The 21,033-nt window shown below is 43.6% G+C and overlaps 1 protein-coding gene across 1 annotated transcript in view; it reads right to left on the bottom strand.

Moving 5' to 3' along the window:
• LOC128763129 (protein unc-13 homolog B-like) overlaps nt 1–21,033 on the bottom strand; it is a 108,765-nt gene that overhangs the window by 57,305 nt on the left and 30,427 nt on the right. The window contains exons 9-11 of the mRNA XM_053871945.1: nt 6,101–20,638; nt 5,346–5,642; nt 5,160–5,247 (exon numbers count right to left, since the gene is read on the bottom strand). Coding sequence (XP_053727920.1) covers nt 5,160–5,247; nt 5,346–5,642; nt 6,101–20,638 — 14,923 coding nt within the window. The remainder of the gene's footprint in view (nt 1–5,159; nt 5,248–5,345; nt 5,643–6,100; nt 20,639–21,033) is intronic.

The raw sequence follows: 21,033 nt of genomic DNA, 5'->3' as shown, positions 1-21,033 counted from the left end.
TGCATATTTTCCCATCAAAGGTGATTTAAAAACAGGGTCGGGAGTGGGATTCATCTAATACTCAGTGGGGTTCTAAGAAGAAGAACCAGTTTTGTGGTTTAGGCTACAACAAATAACAGCCATTGTATTTGTCGATGTTTTTCAATGCATCCCGCCTCGTTTCTTCCATGTCTGGAAAGTGTACTTGGAGGTGAAGGTATGAAACAGACAAAATAAAAACCTTTAAGTGCTTGAAGTGCTCGAAAGCAGTCTTTGAAGTCTGAAGCATCAGGGAGCTGAAAGTTTGTCTGAAATGGCACATATTTCCGTGTTGCATCATTATCTGGCCTATCAGCGTGCTTAATCCAGATTATGGTGCCAAAAAACGCACAAAAGATACTGTAAGGTAATGGTCCATGAATGAAAATAAATATAGATATATCGTTGATCTTAATTATTAATTTGATCGCAATAATCCAAGTAAATTATCCGTCCCCACATCCCTGAAAAAGAACTCCTGGATGAGTCCACCTTTTGTCCGTGGGTGTCCATGTTGGTAATGAGCCGTGTCTCTGCTCCACACTAAGCTGTAATTTTCCTATTTTCACTTTAACTTGAGTTGTCTGCCTGCATTTCTTTGATGTTACTTGCTCTGCCTGTCTTTGTTCTCCTCACACTGCTGCGCAGTGATTTATATAACGGTAAAGCAAACAACGTAGACTTCTTTCAATGTGGGGGCTTCGCATATAAACAAGTTATTGAATAGAAACACAGGAGAATGCATTGCCAAAGCCAGACATGCCGCAGGATTGGACTGACATCAGATGGTGCCACCATGGACTCATTTAGTCAAGTAAAGCTGACTGATTCTCAAGTGGTTGCAGGCCAACATAAAAACTTGTTGTTTTCAAAAGTCTACTGGCCACTTGGGGATTAAGAAAATATCAACACACTTAAATATTGCAGTACGAGATCATGCAATATTGTCTCAATATGTTAAGTCCAGTATATTGATGTTTAATAAGCACATACTAGGTTGGATGCAGTTGCAAGAAGATGCAACAAACCATGGGGCTCAAAAGGGCATGTGATTTTGCATTGCATTGTGGGCAGAGACACAGTGTTACTAGACACTTTCTCATGTTACAGTGATTTATCCCTTGAAAACAGCTGGTCTTTCCCGTTTCACCAGGACAACAAACCACAAATGTGCCTTGCAATGAATGCTTCCCCTTGTCAGTTGGAGACAAGAGGAAGTCAGCCATTCACATAACTTCTAGGCAGAGCTAATAAAAATGAGGGCATGTGCAGCATCCACTGGACAAGTATACTGTTAACAACACAAGTGGGGGGTAGCAGGTACAGTGCAGCCTCAGCATTTCATCTGTCTTAGAAATTCACAAATATTTTGGATTTGGTGAAGCCTCAGCAGTAGTGATGGGTAGATTCGGTTTCATGACACAGTACTGAAGGTTTGATGAGGTTTCATGAAACGTTGTCCTCATTTTCAGAGGCCACCAGTTGGCACTGTCTGCTGTAAAATGTTTGGCCTTCAATAACTCATGCAATGAAACCTCACATCACTTCTAAACCAAGAGCCCCATCTAGCGGCCTCTGAAAATTAGGACCCTGTGTCATCAGCCCGGCAATACTGTTTCGTGATACCTCATCTACCCATCAATATTCAATAGCCTTCTCTTACGATTTCTCCACCCATCATATTCCTCCACAGCTCTGTCATTCCACTGGGACCCATCTACCGATGTAAGGTGGTATGTCATATTTCATGATGCCAGATTTGCTGTAACACTTAAAAATACAGTCACCATTGTAAGTTCAATATCTGTATGTGACTGTAAAAGTAGCTAGTGACAGTGCAACTTTCAGCCGACACACCATTGGTGGACATTTTCTTTACAAGAGTGACATATAAGGATATTAAACACTCCTGACAAAGCAAACAATAGCAGCGTGGCATTTAAAGGTCAGTCAAAGACTCACTTTCAGATCTTATTGAGAGATAAATACTCCCAAGTGCTCAGAGATGGACTGAAAGGAAACACTTTCAAGAGAATACTCAATCCCAGCACCTCTTTTCAGCAATCAATGAAGTGAAACAACTATCTTCCTGCTGGCCAAACCACTTTACATTCAGATCAAAAAGCTGAAGCTCCTGCCTCTCCATCAGCTGCAAATGACACCGACATGGAGCTGAAGTGTCACCGACTGCAGATGCTGGACACATAATCATTCATGACTTCAACATTAATGACAGACTGTTAAGACAGATTTCCACTCGTGTGATAAATCTGCAGATCATCAGAACATTAAACCTCAAGTCTGAAGCAGAATATGTGAGTCAGATGTCCACTCACAATTCTCTGGATCTTCAACATCGGTTACAAACACAACAACATGGTTAAAAACACCTTAAAAAACGCCAAGTGCAACTTGACGGGTTTGTCATTTCTGAGCGGCTACATAGCAGTCTCAAGTGTCCTACAGTCAATGAAAGCAACTTCTGGCTACATATTTTTGTTCACGTTGTTCATCGCATAAAATCACATTCCAGAACTTTTGGATCACTTTTCATTGCACACTTTAATTCCATGGTTGTAAAAGCAAGTCTAATTACATGAGAACAAAGCCAGGAGTGTGTAGTACGAACTACAAACTACACATATGCACAATCTGAAAATCAGACCGAGCCACACAACACTACACAACCACAGCCTCCTGGTCATAAACACTGCGAGGTAGTGTCTCCATGGAAATATGACATTGTTGCCAAGATACTGCAACATATAGAAAAGTACTCTTATAGAAAATTAAACCCGCACAACTTCCTTGATTTCAAGTCTGCACTGATGATGCAAATGATGCTGATACCAATGAAGCAGTATCCAAGTTTCTCCATTCAAATGACATAAAAATATTAGCCTGCTTTTATAACTGGCAGTCATGCAGCTTCTCAGCAAGAAGGTCACAGAGGCACGTCTGCATTTGCAGTTGGTCCATTCTGTGTGAGGTTTCCTGCTCTCCCATTGCATGTGTGGTGTTAAGAGCAACTCTTATGCGTCATGGGTGTCAGTTGTTACCTATATGAACCCTCATAAGCAGAAGTGGCTGAGGATTCACAATTTATTAGAATGTTTTTCATTACATTCACTTCATCTTCTGCTCAGTGCAACTTCATTTTTATGTCAAATGAAATGAGAAGTGACACTTTCAATTTCCAGGAAGCCCACAACCGCTACCTTAGGAGAGATCAACACCCTACTGCGCCTAAACATGGTCTAACCACTTGTGGGAGTAAGACAGCGTTGTCTTGCATTCGCATCGATTAGATCAAAGACAATTTGCTGTTAACAAGGCGCTCTCTATTATGAGCTTGTGATTACGGAATCGATGAGACAACTCCCATCCCCGTGCTGAGGTTGAGACCATTTCCATTCATCAGGAAAAACACTATCAGGGATCATTATTATATGCCCATAGCAACCAATAGTTAACCGAAAAGCACTGAAATAAAATGTACATTATTTCAAAGTGATGTTAATGTAGTGGTCAAAAAGCTGTCACAGCCTCAATATACATTCTTTAACCCGTCCTCTTTCAGCCTATCCACATTCTCACCTGCAGCCCCATTCATTTATCATTATTAATAATAATTATTATAACTATTTAATATTAATGACACTCTAATGCATACAAGGGCAACTGGAAGTTTCAGCTTCGTCCTCACTGTTAACTCCACAGCACATTACCAGAGATACAGTTGGTCAACTCAAGTAAACAGTGTGTTCAAACAAGACATAACAAACTCCAACCGATGTAGATGTTTCAATGTCACCCTCTTTGCACTCATTGTCATCCTCTGGCATATTCCCATTGGCACGCTTCTTAAAAAGTCATCTGGTTACACAAAGCAAATGGGAACCACAAACACAAGCTTCTGGTTTAAAACAGCCTCAAGCAAGGTTAGCAGCTGGGGAACAAAAGAAACAAACACAATAATTATATATAATTACATATATTATGTTATTAAAATAAACGGTAGTCCCATATTAAAAAAAAAAAACAAAGAAAGAAATGGATCTTCTATCCATATATGCTGGTGTATATGCATCTGAAAAAACTGTGTAAACATCTGCAAATTATGTCCAAAATATGATGATTTAAAGCATATTACACATTGTCATTGTATTCATGTTTACACTTAGCTCACCATGATGCAAAGTTAACCAGTGAAATCTTTAATTCAAATCTTTTTTTTTTTATTATTTTCCTGCCATTTCAGTTGTATTCTGCACAATTTGTGGAATGTTTGTTATTTTGAATGATTTATTTAAAATCCAGTACATGTCCAGTGCATGTCTGAAGACGGCAAGGTTTCACTGAGGTTTTAAGTTTGGGGTCTAACAACGACAGGAAAAGCAACCTTGCATATTCAGAGGGCTCAAAGAGAGACACAGAGAAAATGGTTGTGTATAGCACCATAACATAATGTAAATGAATCCAGACAGTAGACTGGGCCACAGAGTCATGTAATCTTCCAGCCAAAACTACCTACCTGCCATTTGTGAATACATTTATAACAAGCAGTATTGTACCACCTTAACAGCTCCAAGGAACAGCCACACATCAAGAAGTGTATCGATGTATTTTTCATTTCATCTTTTGGTGCTCGTCTTTTCTCCCACTCGTAAAATAGGTTCACAGCAGCACAAACAATATTTAAGTCGCAGCAAAATTGTTCAATATCTAAGGGAGCAATTCCAGGCTCCCAATCCTGAAAATACCAGGATGAAGAAACTGAAAGAAAGAATTCAGTGTGGGAGCTATGTCCCATATAAAGACTTTTACGCCGTTAGATGAATGTGTGAATTTACAAGACATAAGCAAAAAAACTCAACCAACCAGAAGGCACATCAAAGGTGGAGAGAGAGGATGGAGTGTAAAAAGGGAAGAGCGATAGAGCGTGCATGTTTGCATTCACCTCACCTGATCTGATTATGTCTTGCACCAACACCAAGCTCAAATATCAGGACCTGAAATATTGTTATTATACGAGGCCATATCCTGTGTGTGTGACTGTGGGTGGTTCATGGTCACTTGTGTTTACAGGACAGAGCGAGATGGAAGAATAACCACAGGGAGGAACAAAACAAAGCTCCTACCTCGAGCAGACGCAACCGAACTTTGTTGTATGCCTTCAGCCAGCGGACCTTGGAAGGAGAGCAAGGTGGAGGCCCATCTTCAAACAAACTGGACAGAAACCACAGTATTAATCCATATATTCAAATAAAAAAAACAAAAACAGAAAAGAGGAGTTGGAAATCAGTGTGAATAAACCATGTACATACCATACTGAACTTCTATTGTCATGGTTGTCCAGGAATGGTTTTGGCAAGAAGGAAGAAGACTCTTTTGCATCTTTGTTGGAACCTGAGTCTGGCCAAGCATCCACTTCCTTCTCAACCTCGTCCAGCTCTTCTTCCTGCGGCTCCTCTTCCCAGGTAGACTGTTGGCTGTGGAGTGTGGGGCGGCGTGCACCAGCCGGGCCTATCTCAGGATCCCGGTGGTCTTCAAGCTCCGAGCTCAGTTGGGAACTAACCTGGCTGAGGTTCCCTGATGAGTCAAAGCGACTGCTGTCCGCTGGGCTGTTGGAGAAAGTGTTTGTTATTTTTAGATTGATGACATTTAGGAAAGGAAAAAAACATAAAACAAAGGGGTTGTTTTGAAAATGACAAGGGTGTTTTTTATGGCACAATATGATAACTAGCATCACAACAGCTGACAACGTGAAGCAGTCAATAAACAAACTGTCAATAAACCTGGCTAAACCAAGTAGAGCTGACAGACTGATCCATTTACCTTCTAAGGAAGTGAGATACTGTTTACATTCTAATATCTAAATTTAACACACAGTCTCAAATTTCTATTGAGGAACTAATAATGCTGGCGACAGATGTATCCAATGATGGGAAACATTTCATCACACGCAAAACAGGAATTGACAAAAACAAGGATCTATGGGAGAAGTAGGACAGGAGGTTGAAGCAGGACTTCAGTGCTCTTAGGGGTTTAATCTATGACGTTAACGTTACGTGATACTGGCCTTATTGCATGCTCCATTGTCAACAGGTCTTTTGACAGGGTGACGGGGGTGTGAGCATCTCTGGACGCCGAAGTGGCCACATCAGACTCAATGGCCTCACAAGGGGTGATTTTCAAATCGGGCTTATCTAAAGACTCTGACAGAGAAGGTAGTCGAGAATGTGGGGAATGTGGCGGGGAGTCACAGCTGCCAGTTTCAGTTGGTTCTGTGTCACTGGCACTTTCAGTTTCACCGGAACCAACAGACACTTTTTCCAAGTCGTCTCCACCAGTTTCATCTCCAGGTTTTGGAAGTTGAATCTGCGGTTGTTCTGTGACCACCACAGTCGGAGGTTTTGGTTGGGAAGTATCAGAGGTTCCAAACATTGACCCAAGTTTCATGCCAAAAACAGATGCAGAAGACAAGGCATCGTCTTTCCCCACATTTTTATCATCTTGAAAGATACCAGCAGAAAGATTTTTAAACCCAGAGAATAAACTGTTTTCTGTCTGTTGTGCTTGAGGAGCCTTGTCACCGGTGGCTGGAGAATGAGTGGAGGAAAATAACGATCCAATTGCAGATGTGGCTTCATTAGCTTCAGCTAAAAAGCCAAATTTAGGAGCGGAAATACTTGGCATTGTCGCAGTAACTTCACTTTTGGGAGGTGGGAGTAGTTCTGGTTCTTCTTTCAGTACCAACTCTTGGTGCACAGAATGCCCATTGTGTACTAGTTTCCCATCTTCGAAAACTGTTTCATTGTTTGGATCAGTGTGATCATTTTCTCCACTCTCTTTCCTCTTATCTTCGTTTTCTGCCTCTTCTTCTAAACCTTTCTCAGGGACATCAGACTCTGCTGTGCTTGAGGGTTGTTCGTCTATTGCTTTTTCTGTTTCGCTTTTTCCAGTGGCAGAAGAGACTGGCTCCTTAGCAGATGCATCTTCTTGCTCACAGGTTACACTAGCCTGCTGGGGGTCCTCAGATTTTGTTGTTTCTGGACCTTTAAATATACTAAGTATATCTCCTGTGATAGACTCTTTAGCAATGCTAGTTGGAAGGCCAAAAAATGATGTTTTCTGTTGCGGCTGCTGAGGTTGCTGAGGTCTATGTTGTGGTTGTCGAGGGGAAGGTGATGACCCAAATAGTGAGACAGTTGGACCTGAAAAGAACCCACCGACTGAAGGTGGTTTATTTGGGGCACTAGTGCTGGAAAACATGGACATGAAACCTGAAAACGGAGCTGGTTCAGGAGGCTTTTGGGGGCCACGTTGCTGTGGTGCCATCATTCTTGGTCCCGCCATTCTTGGTCCACCAGCCCGAGGACCGCCACACCTGGGTCCCGCCATTCTGTGACCAGGTGGACCAGAAGGTCTTACTGAGGGTGGCCTCGGAGTCTGAAGCTGTGGAGGAGTCATTGGCGGACATGGCATGATATCCTTTGGTCCCTCTTCTTGAGATTTCTCAATTTCTGATGAGCTCTTACTTTTATCCACATCAGTCATAGCGTCAAAAACGTAAGAATTTCCAGTTTCGGCACTTCTATCTGTCACAGGTTTCTCTATGAGTTCAGCAGATAGGGTTGCTGAGCTCTCCTCAACTAGACTGCTCACTTTTGACGTCTTCTCAACATGTTCCAGTGTTGGCTTCTCTTCATCCACAATCTCTGCCATGACAGTTGTTGCATCAGAATTGTTTTTTACTTCATCTCCCATAGTTTGCTGATCATTATCCAAATATTTTTCATCCATTTCTTTCAATTTGACATTTTGTTCTTCATCAGGTTTAAGAGACATTTCACTCGACTGCTCAGTAGATTTGATATAATCCGCATGGATGAGCTGTTCTTCGTCCACCGCTTTACGATCCCCGTCTTCTGCTCCAACCAATTTTTCACTCGTTCCAAGTTCTGGGGATAATACATGTAATTGTTCAGCAGATTTTACATCATCGGCGTGAGGCAGCTGTTCCTTGTTCACAGTTGTATTGGCCACTTGTCCTGCAACAACGTGGTGTTCTTCTGCCACAGTCTCTGGAGACACCTCACTTGGTTGTTCTGTGACAACGTTTTGCTCATCTTCAGGGCTACTAGAGGGGAGCTCTGCCGCCACCGCTTTTGTTTCTCCCTTTATGCCAGGCTTCACATCCTCCTCCCCTTCTATGTCACTTTTTGCAATTCCTTGGCTGAAATTACATTCTAGCAAATTTGTATCATTGACTGTATTCGATATTGCAACACTTTCTTTGCACAAGTCATCAGATCCGTCTTGGAGAGTGTCATTTTTTACTTCACCCACTTTCTCTCTATCAATTAGAAAACCTGCAACTTTTAAGTCATTTGTTTCAAAGTTTACATCCTCAATATTTTTCACATGTGTAAGAGATTCGCCTGGACAGGTGACATCTTTTGGCGGCTCCTGAACAGCAATATTAGCTTTTTCAGCACTTATGACTGCGTTGTCCTCCTCTGTCAGTGGGTCTGTTTTAAGGGCAGCATTTTCTGAAATCCTTGCATCATCAGTAACACTGCATTTTTGGTTTTCTTGGGGCTCATTGGGTTTTGGGAGATGTTCATTCAGGACAACAGACCTCTCTATTTGTGGAACACTGTCTGCGTCTTTGGGCTTCTCCACCACTGCATTGTCTTTGATTGCATCATTTGTTGTTGGTTGATCTTTACGTTCCTCCATCAAAGACACTCCAAACAGACCAAACCCAGTATTAGATTTTTTTCCCTCAGAACTCCCCAGTGAAAACATTGAGGGCACCTTGAACCCGCTTTCGGATTCAGGTGGCTTTGAAATTGGTGAAGGGGTGGTGGGTGTTTGCTGACTTTGTCCACCAAACATTGAGAAGAGACCTTTTCCTGAGGGCTCCGTGGGTTTTGTTCCTGGTGCCGGGCTGGTTGTTGGCCCAGGTGGACTCGAGCTACCAAACTTGGAGAACAGGCCTGTGCTTACATTTTCTTTATGCCCCGCAGATCCTGGAAGGATTCCTCCAAATAAAGATCCTGTAGCTGCTGGAGGACCTCTTGGGCTTGGCTGTTGCTGAGTTGAACCAAACATGGAAAAGAGGCCTTTCCCTGGAGCTTCTTTGGGTGGTGGTCCCCTGGGGGGTAAACTTCCAGAAGTTGGACCTCTAGTCCCAGGTACTGGTTGGCTATTAGATCCACCAAACATAGAGAATAGGCCTTTTCCTTGGGCCTCAGGGGCGTTCGGTTGTTGAGGTTGGGGTTCTTTGGTGCTGCTGACTGTTGATACCGTTGAACCACCAAACATTGATAGTAAACCAGTTGTGGGGGAGTCTTTTGTGGAAGAGCCAGGAAGAATGCCACTGAGTAATGACACACCTAACTGCTCATCCTTTTGCTCAGAGGTTGTGGCGGAGCTGCCAAACATGGAGAAAAGGCCTTTACTCTGCTGCTCATTTGGTCCTTTATCCTGAAGTTGATCATTCACCATTGAAGTACTTTCCTTAGAGGATGTTTTTTCATCAGGTATCACAGTGTCTGTTTTAGGGACAGGAGAAGTAACATCTATTTTCTCTTCGGACAGAAAGGCAGTTTCAAGAGGTTGTAAATCAGAGTCTTCAATTAGGTTCTTTTGACCAGCAACAACAGACGCATCTTCACTAGTTCCGCCAGCATTGGTTGGGAAAACCTCACTAACAGTTTTGATGCTCTCTTCCGGCTCTATCACCGTAGCAGTCTTTCCAACCTTGTCGGGCAGATCCAGATCCGGCTTAACTTTTTCAGATGTTGGTTCAACAGCCATGAATGGTTTCTCTTCAGAAGATTCCTCAACAATTTTAACAGATGGAACGATGACATTACCTTTAACATCTTCTGAGTCTGACTTGTTTACTGAAGAGACTTCTTTAGTCTCATGCTTCGAGACCTGCTCTTCAATAACCACATCAGCAGCTAAATCACTGATACCTGGGCTGGTCTCCCCAGATTCATCTGATTGAACATCATGATCGACAGGCAATTCTTCTGGCTGTAATCCCTCGAAGTCTGTTATATCCTTCTGAAAGTGTTCTTGAGTCCGCTGAGGTTTACTATTTTCATTTCTGTCTGCTGGTGTGGAATCTTCCTGGACCCTGGCTTCTCTCAGGTCAGGTTCGCTAGGTTCAGAATAGTTGTCCTCCACCATTTCCTCCTCTGGTGAACTAGCAGCAGAGATGAAAATATGAGGAAGTCTGACATAACGTCGTAGCTCCCCTAAATCGTTCTCCAGCCCAACATCAGGGACTTCTGGGCTATTAATACCAATATATATTGTTTTTGTTTTCGGTTGGCTAATTTTCTCTTGCGTCGTATGAGCATCCTTGGCTATGTGTGCTGGAACAACAGCACAATCCGAGGATGTTGTTTGTTCTGCATTTCCTATTTCTGGTTTTGAATGCTGTAGTGCCCCAGGGTCTTCAATACTTTCTTGATTACTGAGGCCCATTAATTGTAAATCTACAGAGACAATCTGAGAGGATGTTTTCAAGCTTATAGCGCCTGCTGAAGTCACCTTTTCATTCTCATTTATTACACTTTCTGACGGCACCTGTTGCTGAGATGAACACTCATTTTCAAATGTCGATGTTGCTGACATTTTCTTTCTGAACACATGTGACTCATGAGACAATTCTGGAGGCACATGTTCACGGTCAGTAGTTTTTGTGTAGGATGGACGTGGCGTCTGAGGTGTGACAACATAAGCAGTTGACTGAATACCTATTTCACCAACTTTGTGATGTGAGGGAGGTTTAGCCGCTACGTTACTAAGAGGAACATTGGCAAGAGGTTTAGGAATTGGCGGACAGTGGGGAAGCTTGTCTTGAGTAGTTCTGTTAACAGATGACCGTGAATTTGAAGAATCAAACATGGTAACTAAACCCTTTACAGAGGAGGGACCTCGTCCTACGGTACTGACATCCTTGCCTTGGGCATCCTCTAATGACAGATCACCTTTTTTGACCTCACATTCAGGCAGGGGGCTGTGCTTCTTCACAACTTCTGTGACCTCTGGAACACGTTGAACGGTCACGGTGCTTGATGGCGGAGGAGCGTGTACATGGGCCGGTTGTTTGACAAGCTGAGGTACTCCAGCTCCTGTGCTATCTTTAGCAGTACTCGGATGTGGTGAGACCGTAACTGATTGGGAAGTTGAAAGATTTTGGGCTTCATTAGACATATGACATGTTGGTGCAGTACACATCTGCCCACGCCCGGAAGGATATTCCTCGAGACTGCCGTGGCTTTCTACTGTTGGCTGTTTAATGAGGATTTTTGGTCTGGAACCTGTCTCGCGATGGTAATTTTGATCCCGCTTCTGGGACTCATTCACGTGTCTCTGTGGTTGTTGTAGGATTGCGTGTTGAAATTGTGGCTTGGGGCCCATTTGCCTTTGATAACATTGTTGGGATTCAACATTTAAACAGCTTTCTCTGTTTGAAAAGGAACAACGGGAGCCACTGTCTTGGGGCTCTTTGAAAGCAAGATTTTGGACAGAGGTACCCCTGGGAATCAGCACGGAATACAAACTACCCGGTATCTCTTCCTTGGAATATGTTCCTGCTGAAATTCTCGGATCCTCCACTTGCTTTCCACTGTACTGTGAAGAAATTGAATCGCAGACTTCTTTAGCGACAGGTACAAAAGTATGTCGCTGACGACTGAAACGTCTTTCCTGAGCAAGTGCAAGATTTCTCGCGTTGTGTTGTTCAGCAGTCGCATCACTATCATTGTCAACACTGAGGTCAACCGTGCCAGACAATGTCCTCCTTTGCAATTTTCTTTCTATCGTTCCTCTATTCATTTCCTGATTCTTATTAGTGAAGTTCACTGGCTGTCCACTCTCAAATTCCTTGTAATTGGTGTTAGTTTTTATTTCTTTGTCGAGGCTGTGCGAAGAGAAGTCCAATGGTCTGTTTGTGTGTTCATGCCTGACTTTTGGAATAGGCATCTTATTCTTGTTGGAGGACATTTGAACTCTATGCCAGGAAACCTTTTGCTGTTGGTGTGCAGGCTGTACAACCAGTGGCACACCGGCAGAAGCATCAAAAGGCACAGTTGGCTTGCTTTTAACTAACGGTACGACTGTAGTTGTCAGGACATCTGGGGGAGGAATGGCAGAATTTGAAAGTGATTGCTTGTAGGACATGTCAATTGAGCCCCTGATTAGGCTTGTGGGGGCTGAATGTTTATCAACATCAATGGTCTGACCAGCTGCTCCCTTGCACTTTTCTTCCAATGGTCCAAGCCTTTTATTTTCCTGGGAGAAGGTTGGCTCAACGATGAGTGCAACGCCAACAGATTCATTTTGACTCTGTCCAAAACTCGATCGTCTGCTGCTCACCAAAGACAAAGGATCTGAATGGACTGAAACTTCCTCTGCTGGACTTTTCTTCGAGGACATATCCAGTGTGGTTTGAAGAGAATTTGCTGGGGCTGTGGAGTATGTATTTGGCTGTATAAAGGCTTGCAACACGGCATTAGTCTGACTTTCAAACATATATTCCTGTTGCACATCAGTGAGAGGCGTTTGATTACTAGCTGATATATTTCTTTGCAGCTGCTTTTGTTCTTTCAATTCAGTTGAAGGTAGATCAACAAAGAGGGGCAAACCAACAGAGTCTTTTCTGGCTAATGCACGTGCACTTGGTTTATTTGTGAGTGAAATGACCTCATTCAACCTGAAATCAGATCCTTGCATCACTGTTTCTACAGTGGCTGGCTTTGGAGACATATCCAATGCGTCTGCTGCAGTGGAATTTACATGGGTGGATGGATGATACCTCTGTACAACGACGGAGGCCTCTGAGTAGGGATACATGTTCTGCCAACTCTGATGATGAGCGTTTGTGCCAATGTCACCAGATGATATCATGATACCTGTCTTTGCCCGTTTAAAGCATGCGACCTCTGCATGAGTGCAGTGGACTCTCTCAACTACATATGTATTTTCTGATTTAGTTAATGTCCTTGATGTCATATCTAGCGAGGCCATAGCCGTTGAGGTCAGTGACATGTTTTCATGGGATGTGGAACAGCTTCCTCGAGATTCCAGGGACATCTCCAAAACAGGGCCTGGTTTTGGTGGCAATTCCTTCCCACTACTGCGAACTGAATTATCTTGATAAAAAGCATGTTTCTGAAGAGATCCATCTACACTTCTAAAATGATTTACTTCAGTCTTTGACAAAGTCACATTTTGGCTTCTTTGCCTACACAGAGCTGTTGCTCCTTCATGCAATAGGTTGGTGGATTCTTGATTGAAATGCCAACTACTCTGCTCCAGAGACGATTGTGGGACTAATGAGAGTACTTTGTCAACGGATGGCTCAGGAGTCTTCAGTGGTGCCATCACTGGTTTCAAAGACATATCTAAAATAGGCCGAACAGAGTTTGCTGGTAAAGTCACGTCCTGGTGCTGCACTTCCCTCTGTCCCAAGGGTTGATTCAATGTATAATTTTTATTGACAACCTCAACCGTTTTGCCAGACAAAACCGCTGGTATTTGTTGTTCTGGCGTCTTGAAAGTCAATTTTTGACTTGGCTGAATGACAGTCTGGAAATTCTTTGTGGGATCCGGTAACCTATCTTCTGTTTGTTTGAACCTCGGATTGACTGATTGATTCATACTGTTACTGGATATTTGGGTATTAGTTCTTCTACTTGATGATGACACATTACTCTCATGTTGACTTGTCATTTTAGCGCAAGATGTGACAGAAGGTTTAAGTGTGATGTTTTTTGCAACAGTATGAGATGATGTAACCTCAGTTGCCTCAGTGCTAATAGAAATTCTTTGTAAATGTGTCAGAGATGATGTTTTTCCCACTAGTATTTTGCCTGACCTCTGAAGACCTTCACCATTAGGATGCTTTACATATGGTAATTCAACAATGTCCTCTTCTATGTCTTTAGTAAGGTCCACCACACTAGTGTTTTCATTTGGGTCAATACATGCATCAGCTTCCCTCAGCTTCCCGTTCAATCTTTTTAATTTGCGCTTTGAGAAATCAACAATGTTTTGCGAAGACTTTGTACTTGTCTCCTCAGTGTTTTTCTGTTTGATATTTGGATCAATTGCTGTCGAGAAATCTAGGACTTTATAACTCAGGTGTGAGTCAACGGGTGTGCTAACGCCAATATTTCTTTTGTAAAGATGGGCATCACTAGATATCTTTGATTCATCATTCAGAATATGTAGCTTTGGTTGGATTTTCTGTGATGCTTCTTCAGGCTTTTGATTCATAGCTGATTGTTCTGCAACAGCTTTGTCGCTTGCACACCCAGCTGTGGCTGTGGCTGTATTTGCTTGTGGCAAGTTTCTTGGTTTGTCTGCCTGGGATGGCTGTCTTGCAAGTCGAGGCCTTTGTGTGGCAGTTGCTGTGGTAACTGATGTACTGGAAGACATGCCACTGGATGGAGCGGAAGAAGGCATTATGGGAACAGCTCCAGCAGAAGGCAGTCTTCTACCAGATTGGACAGGTGCTGGTATTTTTGACACAGGAGTATTATCGATAGGTTTTTTGGACAATGTCCTATTAGTTGTCGAAGAACTATTAGCGACTGTGTTTGACGACGAAGACATTGCCTTGGACGAAGGTGTGACCGTTTTTCTTTCAGTGTTGTTTGAGGATGTAGTTTCTCTTGTAACAGAAGACGTGGGTGCGGATTTCTGTCTGATTGGTTCTGCAGGCAAATCATCAACATGAGCTATCTTAATTTGAGGGATTGGGTACTGCTTTTTCGGCAAGTTTTGTTTCAAATTACTCCCGGAAGACGTTGCAAATGAGGTAGTGTTCACATCTCTAACTGCCTGATTTTTCCAGTATGGTCCACCGTGCCCCGGTTTTATTGAACTTAAAGTTAAATCTGCTGCCTCCATTGGTTTTTCTTTATAACAACTGCTGCTTTGCACTGAGTCAACTGGAATCTTTTTCAACTTGTAGACAGTAAAGTCCACTGGACTCTCCGCTTGGAAGGATAGTGATTCCTGAAACATCTGAGAGAAGCTCTCTAGATTCATGTTCATTATTTTTTCTCCCTTCCTCAGGGCAAACGTTAAGTCCATCGGTGCGTCATTTAAAATGGATTTAGTCTCTTGCTGCACTGGATGCAAAAACCCACCATCTTCATTGCACAGGGGTATTTTAAAACCACAAAGGGTCACCTTTTCTTTATCTTTATGCTTCAGAATATCAGCAATATTTTCAGTGACATTTTCAAGAGCCTTGAGATTATCTGGTGTCGCGCAAGCATATAGATGTCGACCAGCTTTATCGGTCAGCAGGGAATATATGAACTCCTCATTGGTATACACATAATACCCACAGTCACCGGCTTCAGCTGGCCACCACAGCCCTTGGTCCAGTAAAGAAAGCCATTGTTGATACCACTCCGAATCCTCATTAAACAATTCATCGTCAGCAAATCCGAAGGATCTTGCTGTGCTACTCAGATCAAGAGCACCTTGTGTTAAATCCATGGGGCCTTTTCTTTTTGCAAGACGTTTCAAAAAGGCGGTTGCAGATTTTAAATCAAAGTCCTCACTGGCCACTGTTTCGGGAACCACTTTTCCAGCCAGTAATTTACTGACCTCCTGTACACCACATTCTGTAAGAGACTGGCATCTGTTAAGTCTTGTCCGGTTTTTATCCATGGACAAATTCAGACCACTTCCAGCCACAATCCAAGGTTTTTTACTCATATCAAGGTTGCTCAAGTTGTCACAGCTACTCCATGATTTCTTCTCTCTGCATCTCATATCAAACAGAACAAGATCTTCCTCTGGTTCAAAAAAGCGATTTCGGGTTTCGAAAAGTTGGTTTGCAGTCTCCTTCCAGGGATGTGAGGGCACATTAAAGCCACTAATGTCAACTTCTTTCGGGTTAAGATGACTCTCCCATTGAGGTGCTCGAACAGCGGGTGTCCTTTGCACTTGGCTTGTCTCATAACGCCCTTGAACTTCAGCTGCAAGGGCCTCTGCAAGAGCATAATCATTAAGTTGCTGCCACAAAAGTGCCTCTATGAGACATTGATGCTCATAGAGGTCAGGTGGAATAACACCATGTTCAGTGAAATTGTATAAAAGATCCTTGTAGCCATATTCCTCTGCAGTGCCATAGAGGAGACGTTGGATTTCCTCAAGATAGCGATGAGTTGGGGAAATGGTAGGTTCTTGATGACGCAGGGATTCTTTTTGGGGTTCTCCAGCAACAGACGGTGTGAGTCCAGCTGTAACTGAAGCGTTATTTTCCTTTTGTTTTGGAGGGAAAGCTTTTTCACTTTCCTTTCCAGAAACAGAGCTCTCACCTGAACTAGCTTTAAAAATGCTGGATAACAAGCCAGGAGAACTTTTGTTTATGTGAGGTTTATGTTCCTCATTTCCAGCCTGGGCATTTGATAAAGACGGCATCTTCTGCGATGAATCATCTGTGACACTACCAAATAAGCCAGAAAGAAAGCCTTTTTGTGCCTGACTTTTGGTGTCTGTGGACACACTTGGCGAAGGAGAAACCTCAACTTTCTTTCTTTGGAGCTGCGGTTTCACTTGTTCTGCATGGACCTGCTGCTGCTGCTGCTTTGTCTGCTGATCCACTTGATCAGCTGATGGTGCTTGTTCCAAATTAGCTGAAAGTTTGCTCATAAGACCAGAAAATAACCCTCCTGATTCAGTCTTTTCTGGATTTTCCCTTGGTATGCCATCTTTTGAAGTGGGTTGAAACAGTCTTTCTTGAGGCACATTTTCACCAGTTGCGAGCTTTCGGATACCGGTGAGTATCCCCCCACCTTGACTGGGTTGGTCTTTCACAGCTTGCTGAGGAACTGTAGGTTGAGCAGACTGTTGCTGCTGCTGCTGCTGCTGCTGGGTTGACGGTTGACCAAACAGGCCGGAAAAGAAACCTCCCTGATTAGATTGAGAGGACTGCTGTGCTGCTTGGCCAGGTGTAGCAGCGTGGGGTTTGTTGCCATGCTGCAAGCTTGTTTGTGAAGATGGCTGTTGTGTTTCATTGGATGCAATTTTACTGAAGAGACCAGACAACAACCCCCCTGGTTGGGACTCTGTTGCAGGTGTGGCAGCCTGCTGAGGTACCTGGTTTTGTCTGCGTAGAGGTTGTCTATTACCCTGCTGGGCTTGCTGCTTGTTTGCTTGGTTAGGCTGTTGCTGTACGGATGCATTGGGACCTGAAGAAAAGAGACCAGTGAGGAAGCCTCCTTGTTGATTCACTTGTTGCTGGCTATGTGCCGGGGGCTTGTCTTGCTTACCACCCTCAGAGGGCTGTGGAGAGCCAGCATCTGTGATTTTACTAAGTAGTCCTGAGAACATCCCCCCAGTGCTACCAGCTGGTTGTGAGGGAACTTGATTTTGTCTTGGCTGGTTTTGTCTATTGCCTGGTTGTTTGGTTTCCTGCCCAGATTTCACATCGGGTTGCTGGTTTGGAGACCTTGGTGGTAAATTTGTAGACTGTGACTCTTGATTTCCAAGTCCAAACAGTCCAGAGAGAACACCTCCCTGGTTTGTGGCAGGTTGCTGGGGTTTATTTGCATCCACTTGAGAAACGGTAGGAGTAGGTTCTATTATTTTATTAAAAATGCCAGAGAGCAGGTTACCTGACTGCTGACTTTGCTGGGCACCTTGTGAAGCCAAAGGTTGAGAGGATGGTTCAGAGAGTTTCAGTAAACCACCGAACAGTCCACTTGGTTGTGATGTTGTAACATTTGGGGATGTCTTTTGCGCTACTTTTTCCAAGTGTTGCTGTTGAATTGAGGCATCTGACTGAGGAGTTTGTAGGTCTTGTTCCGGGTGGTGAGGGGCCGTCTCTAAACTTAATCGCTTTTCAGGTTCCATCCTCTTAGTATGGGCCTCTGATATAGAATCTTGGCCTGAAAGATTTGTCTGAGACCCTGTCACCGTTCCTGCAGCTTTTTTCAAAAACCCAGACAAGAGACCCTCTTCAGGCGGCTGTGGGGGGAAGGTCTTAGCTTGGTTTGAAACATGGCCCATCTGGGCTTCTGTATTTGTGGATTCATTGCTAGGTGCTGAGGCAAATTTTAGAAAACCAGAAAGCAGTCCTCCTTGTTGCTGGGTGGTAGAGTTTGGTTGAGTTTCTGGTGCATTTGATGAAAACAGTCCTGCAAGAAGCCCACCCTGCTGTGGTTGATGAGTATTTCCACCTAGCTCTGAGCGCTGAGGTTGTGTTGGGACCTGAGAAGGACTGGGAAGGCACAGATCTTTTTGAGGCAGCTGCTCTTGATACAATTGCTCTGTATTGGTTCTGCTCTTTTGGTTATTGGGGTCCACTTGTTCTGAGGGTTGCACAGTTTCTCCTGTGGTGTTCGTCACAGTCACTGTGGGGGTCATTTGCAATTTTGGAGATTCCTTAGGAGGTTCGCTAGGTGCAACCTTAAATAAATTTGAAAACCACCCAGTTTCAGTATTCCCTTTAGGGACACTCTCTAACAGCGCAGCACGACTTGGTGATGGTGTTCTGACAGGACTTGGTGATGGACTCTTTGTGGTGGTGCTGGCATCATCTCCAGTTGCAAATTTAAGAATCCCTGAAAGCACACCTCCTTCTGGTTTGGATGGTGTTGCTGTGGCCGTATTTTCAGAGGACAAAAATGGGAGCTTTAGTTTACCGCCTAAAAATGACTCGTCAGCAGGCTTAGCGTTTGACGGCACCGCATTTTCAGGAGGAGTCGATGAAATTAAAGTGGAGAGTGATTTCTTAAAAGGACTGAAGAAACCTGTTTCTTCTGAATTTGTTTCAATTTTTGGCTCAGCTGACGCAGCTCGTCTTTGTTGAATATCTGGTAACTCACCGGACGATTCAGTCTCTGGAAGAAGCTCTACAGAGCCACTTCCACTTTCCTGTAAGAGATCGAGTGATCCACTCCCAGTGTCAGGCAACAGGTCCACTGATCCACTTCCAGAGCCTGGTCTTATTTCATCCGATGACTGACGGCTTGGTTGTGAGCCCTCAGCACGAGGACTTGCCCCTCTGTTTAGCTGCCCTTGCTGAGACTCATTACTTGCCGCCGATGAAACTCTGCTGTCAGACGGTTGGGGTGACTGTTCTCTGGATGGTGGTCCACTAGAAAACAATCTCAAAGGACTAAGCCGTCCAAACATAGAGTCCAAACCCGATGCAGACTGATTACTAGTGGCTGTGCTACTCTGTGGCTCCGGAACACTTGGTCCCTGGTTAGTGTCATTAGCTCGATTTGGTTCAGCTACGTGAAATGGATTCAGAGATTGAAGGGAAAATTTCTTTTCTGTTGCCGACTCCTGAGAGGCAGGGGGCACTATCGCAACAGGAGGCGAAGCACCTCCACTTTTAGGAATGAATGAAAGCAGCTTGGAGAGGCCTGACTCTGGCTGTGTTGATGCTTGTGAGGGAGGCTGGTCTACTACACTGCTATCAGAAGAATCTTTAGCTTCAGTGCCAGCTTTAGGTATGATGGATAGCAGTTTGGAAATACCAGAATCTGCCTGAGGTGGTTGGGGGGACGGAGTTTTGCTCGACGCCTCAGCGGTTGTGTTCGACTTTGAACCTGTCAGCGAGCTGAATAATGAACCAAAGGCATTTTTCACCTCCGCTATACCATGCTCAACAGTACTATCCACCTTTACTTCTGGCTTGACTTCCTCTGTGTTAGTGCTCTCAGGTGAAATTGCTTTTCCTTCAGATGGTAGCGTGGGAAGTTTTCTTCTAATAGGCTTCTCCTCTGTTTCATAGCTGTTTATCTCTTCTTCTTTAACCGCTAAATATTCAGACACTGAATCTATTAAACACTGAAGTTCATCCATTGCATCAACATATTCTTCCTTAGGTTCTTTAACGGAAGACAAGATGGGCTCTTGGCCATAACCGGAACTCCTTGCCAAGTAGCCCTGTCCACCGGTTGACATGTAATTGCCAGAGTAGTAATAGCTCTCATACTCAAAATGAACATCCCCCTCTGTGAATGTCAGGTCGTCCAACTCCTCTTCCGATCCAAAAGAGTACTGAAACTCATCTGAACCGACGGACCCATATTCACTCATCATCCTGACCCTTGCGATCTCCTCCCGAGCAGCTTCCTTCTCACGAAAAGCGGCGTAATTTTGAAGGGTGCCTTTTAATGCAGTCTTAGCCCACAGTCTGGTTTTGTACAGGAGCCCTGTTCTATCCACATGTTGTTGTTTCTCTCTGACTGATGGAATGATGTCAATTTCAGGAACAGATGTTTCATCCTCAAAGCTGCCACCTTCTTTGTAAACAAGCCGAACGTCTCCACTACCAAAGCTGTGTCCAAGTGGCAGTTCACTTTGTGAATCCTCGGGGGATAACGCATCACACTCCACCGTCTGATAGAAGCGACTGCTTTTGGACACGCAGGTGTTGTCGGTAATTCGATAAATGATGCTTCTGTCTTCGTCCTCCCACATTTTCTGTTCTTCATCCAAGTAATCATCCAAGATTCCAGAGTCAGGCACTTTATATTTGCTCTCCCAGTCGTCCACGCCCATACCTGAATCAACTGGGATTATTCGCACACCACTCTTACTGCTCGCTCGCCTAACGAAAAGCATTGTTTCACGGCAATGAAGGATGCAGAGGGACGTGTGGCAGACAAGAAAAGAAAAGAAAAAAAACATTAGACCAGATGTAGAAACCAAGCAAGTCAAGACAGTAAAAGACAGTGACACATTTATCCACACACACTTTCTTAAGTTTGAATCATCATGAGATGAAGAGAAAGAGAAATGAGTAAAGAAATGAAAGTAAACAAATTGAAATAGTGAAACATAAACTTGTGATTTTGGAGTTGTCACTGTGAATATAAAAGAAAACGTCTTTGTTTCTACCATCCAAAAAGTAATAAAAGTATTTCCAGATCAACGCTTTATGGTAAGTAAATAAAGTCTCCCTATATTACTTGTAATAATATTTAAATGCAGCGCAGGCTATGC

Source organism: Synchiropus splendidus, chromosome 7 (genome assembly GCF_027744825.2).
Source record: "Synchiropus splendidus isolate RoL2022-P1 chromosome 7, RoL_Sspl_1.0, whole genome shotgun sequence".
Taxonomy (NCBI): domain Eukaryota; kingdom Metazoa; phylum Chordata; class Actinopteri; order Syngnathiformes; family Callionymidae; genus Synchiropus; species Synchiropus splendidus.
The sequence above is the reverse complement of the archived record's forward strand: the minus strand, read 5'-3'. Positions and strand labels throughout refer to the sequence as shown.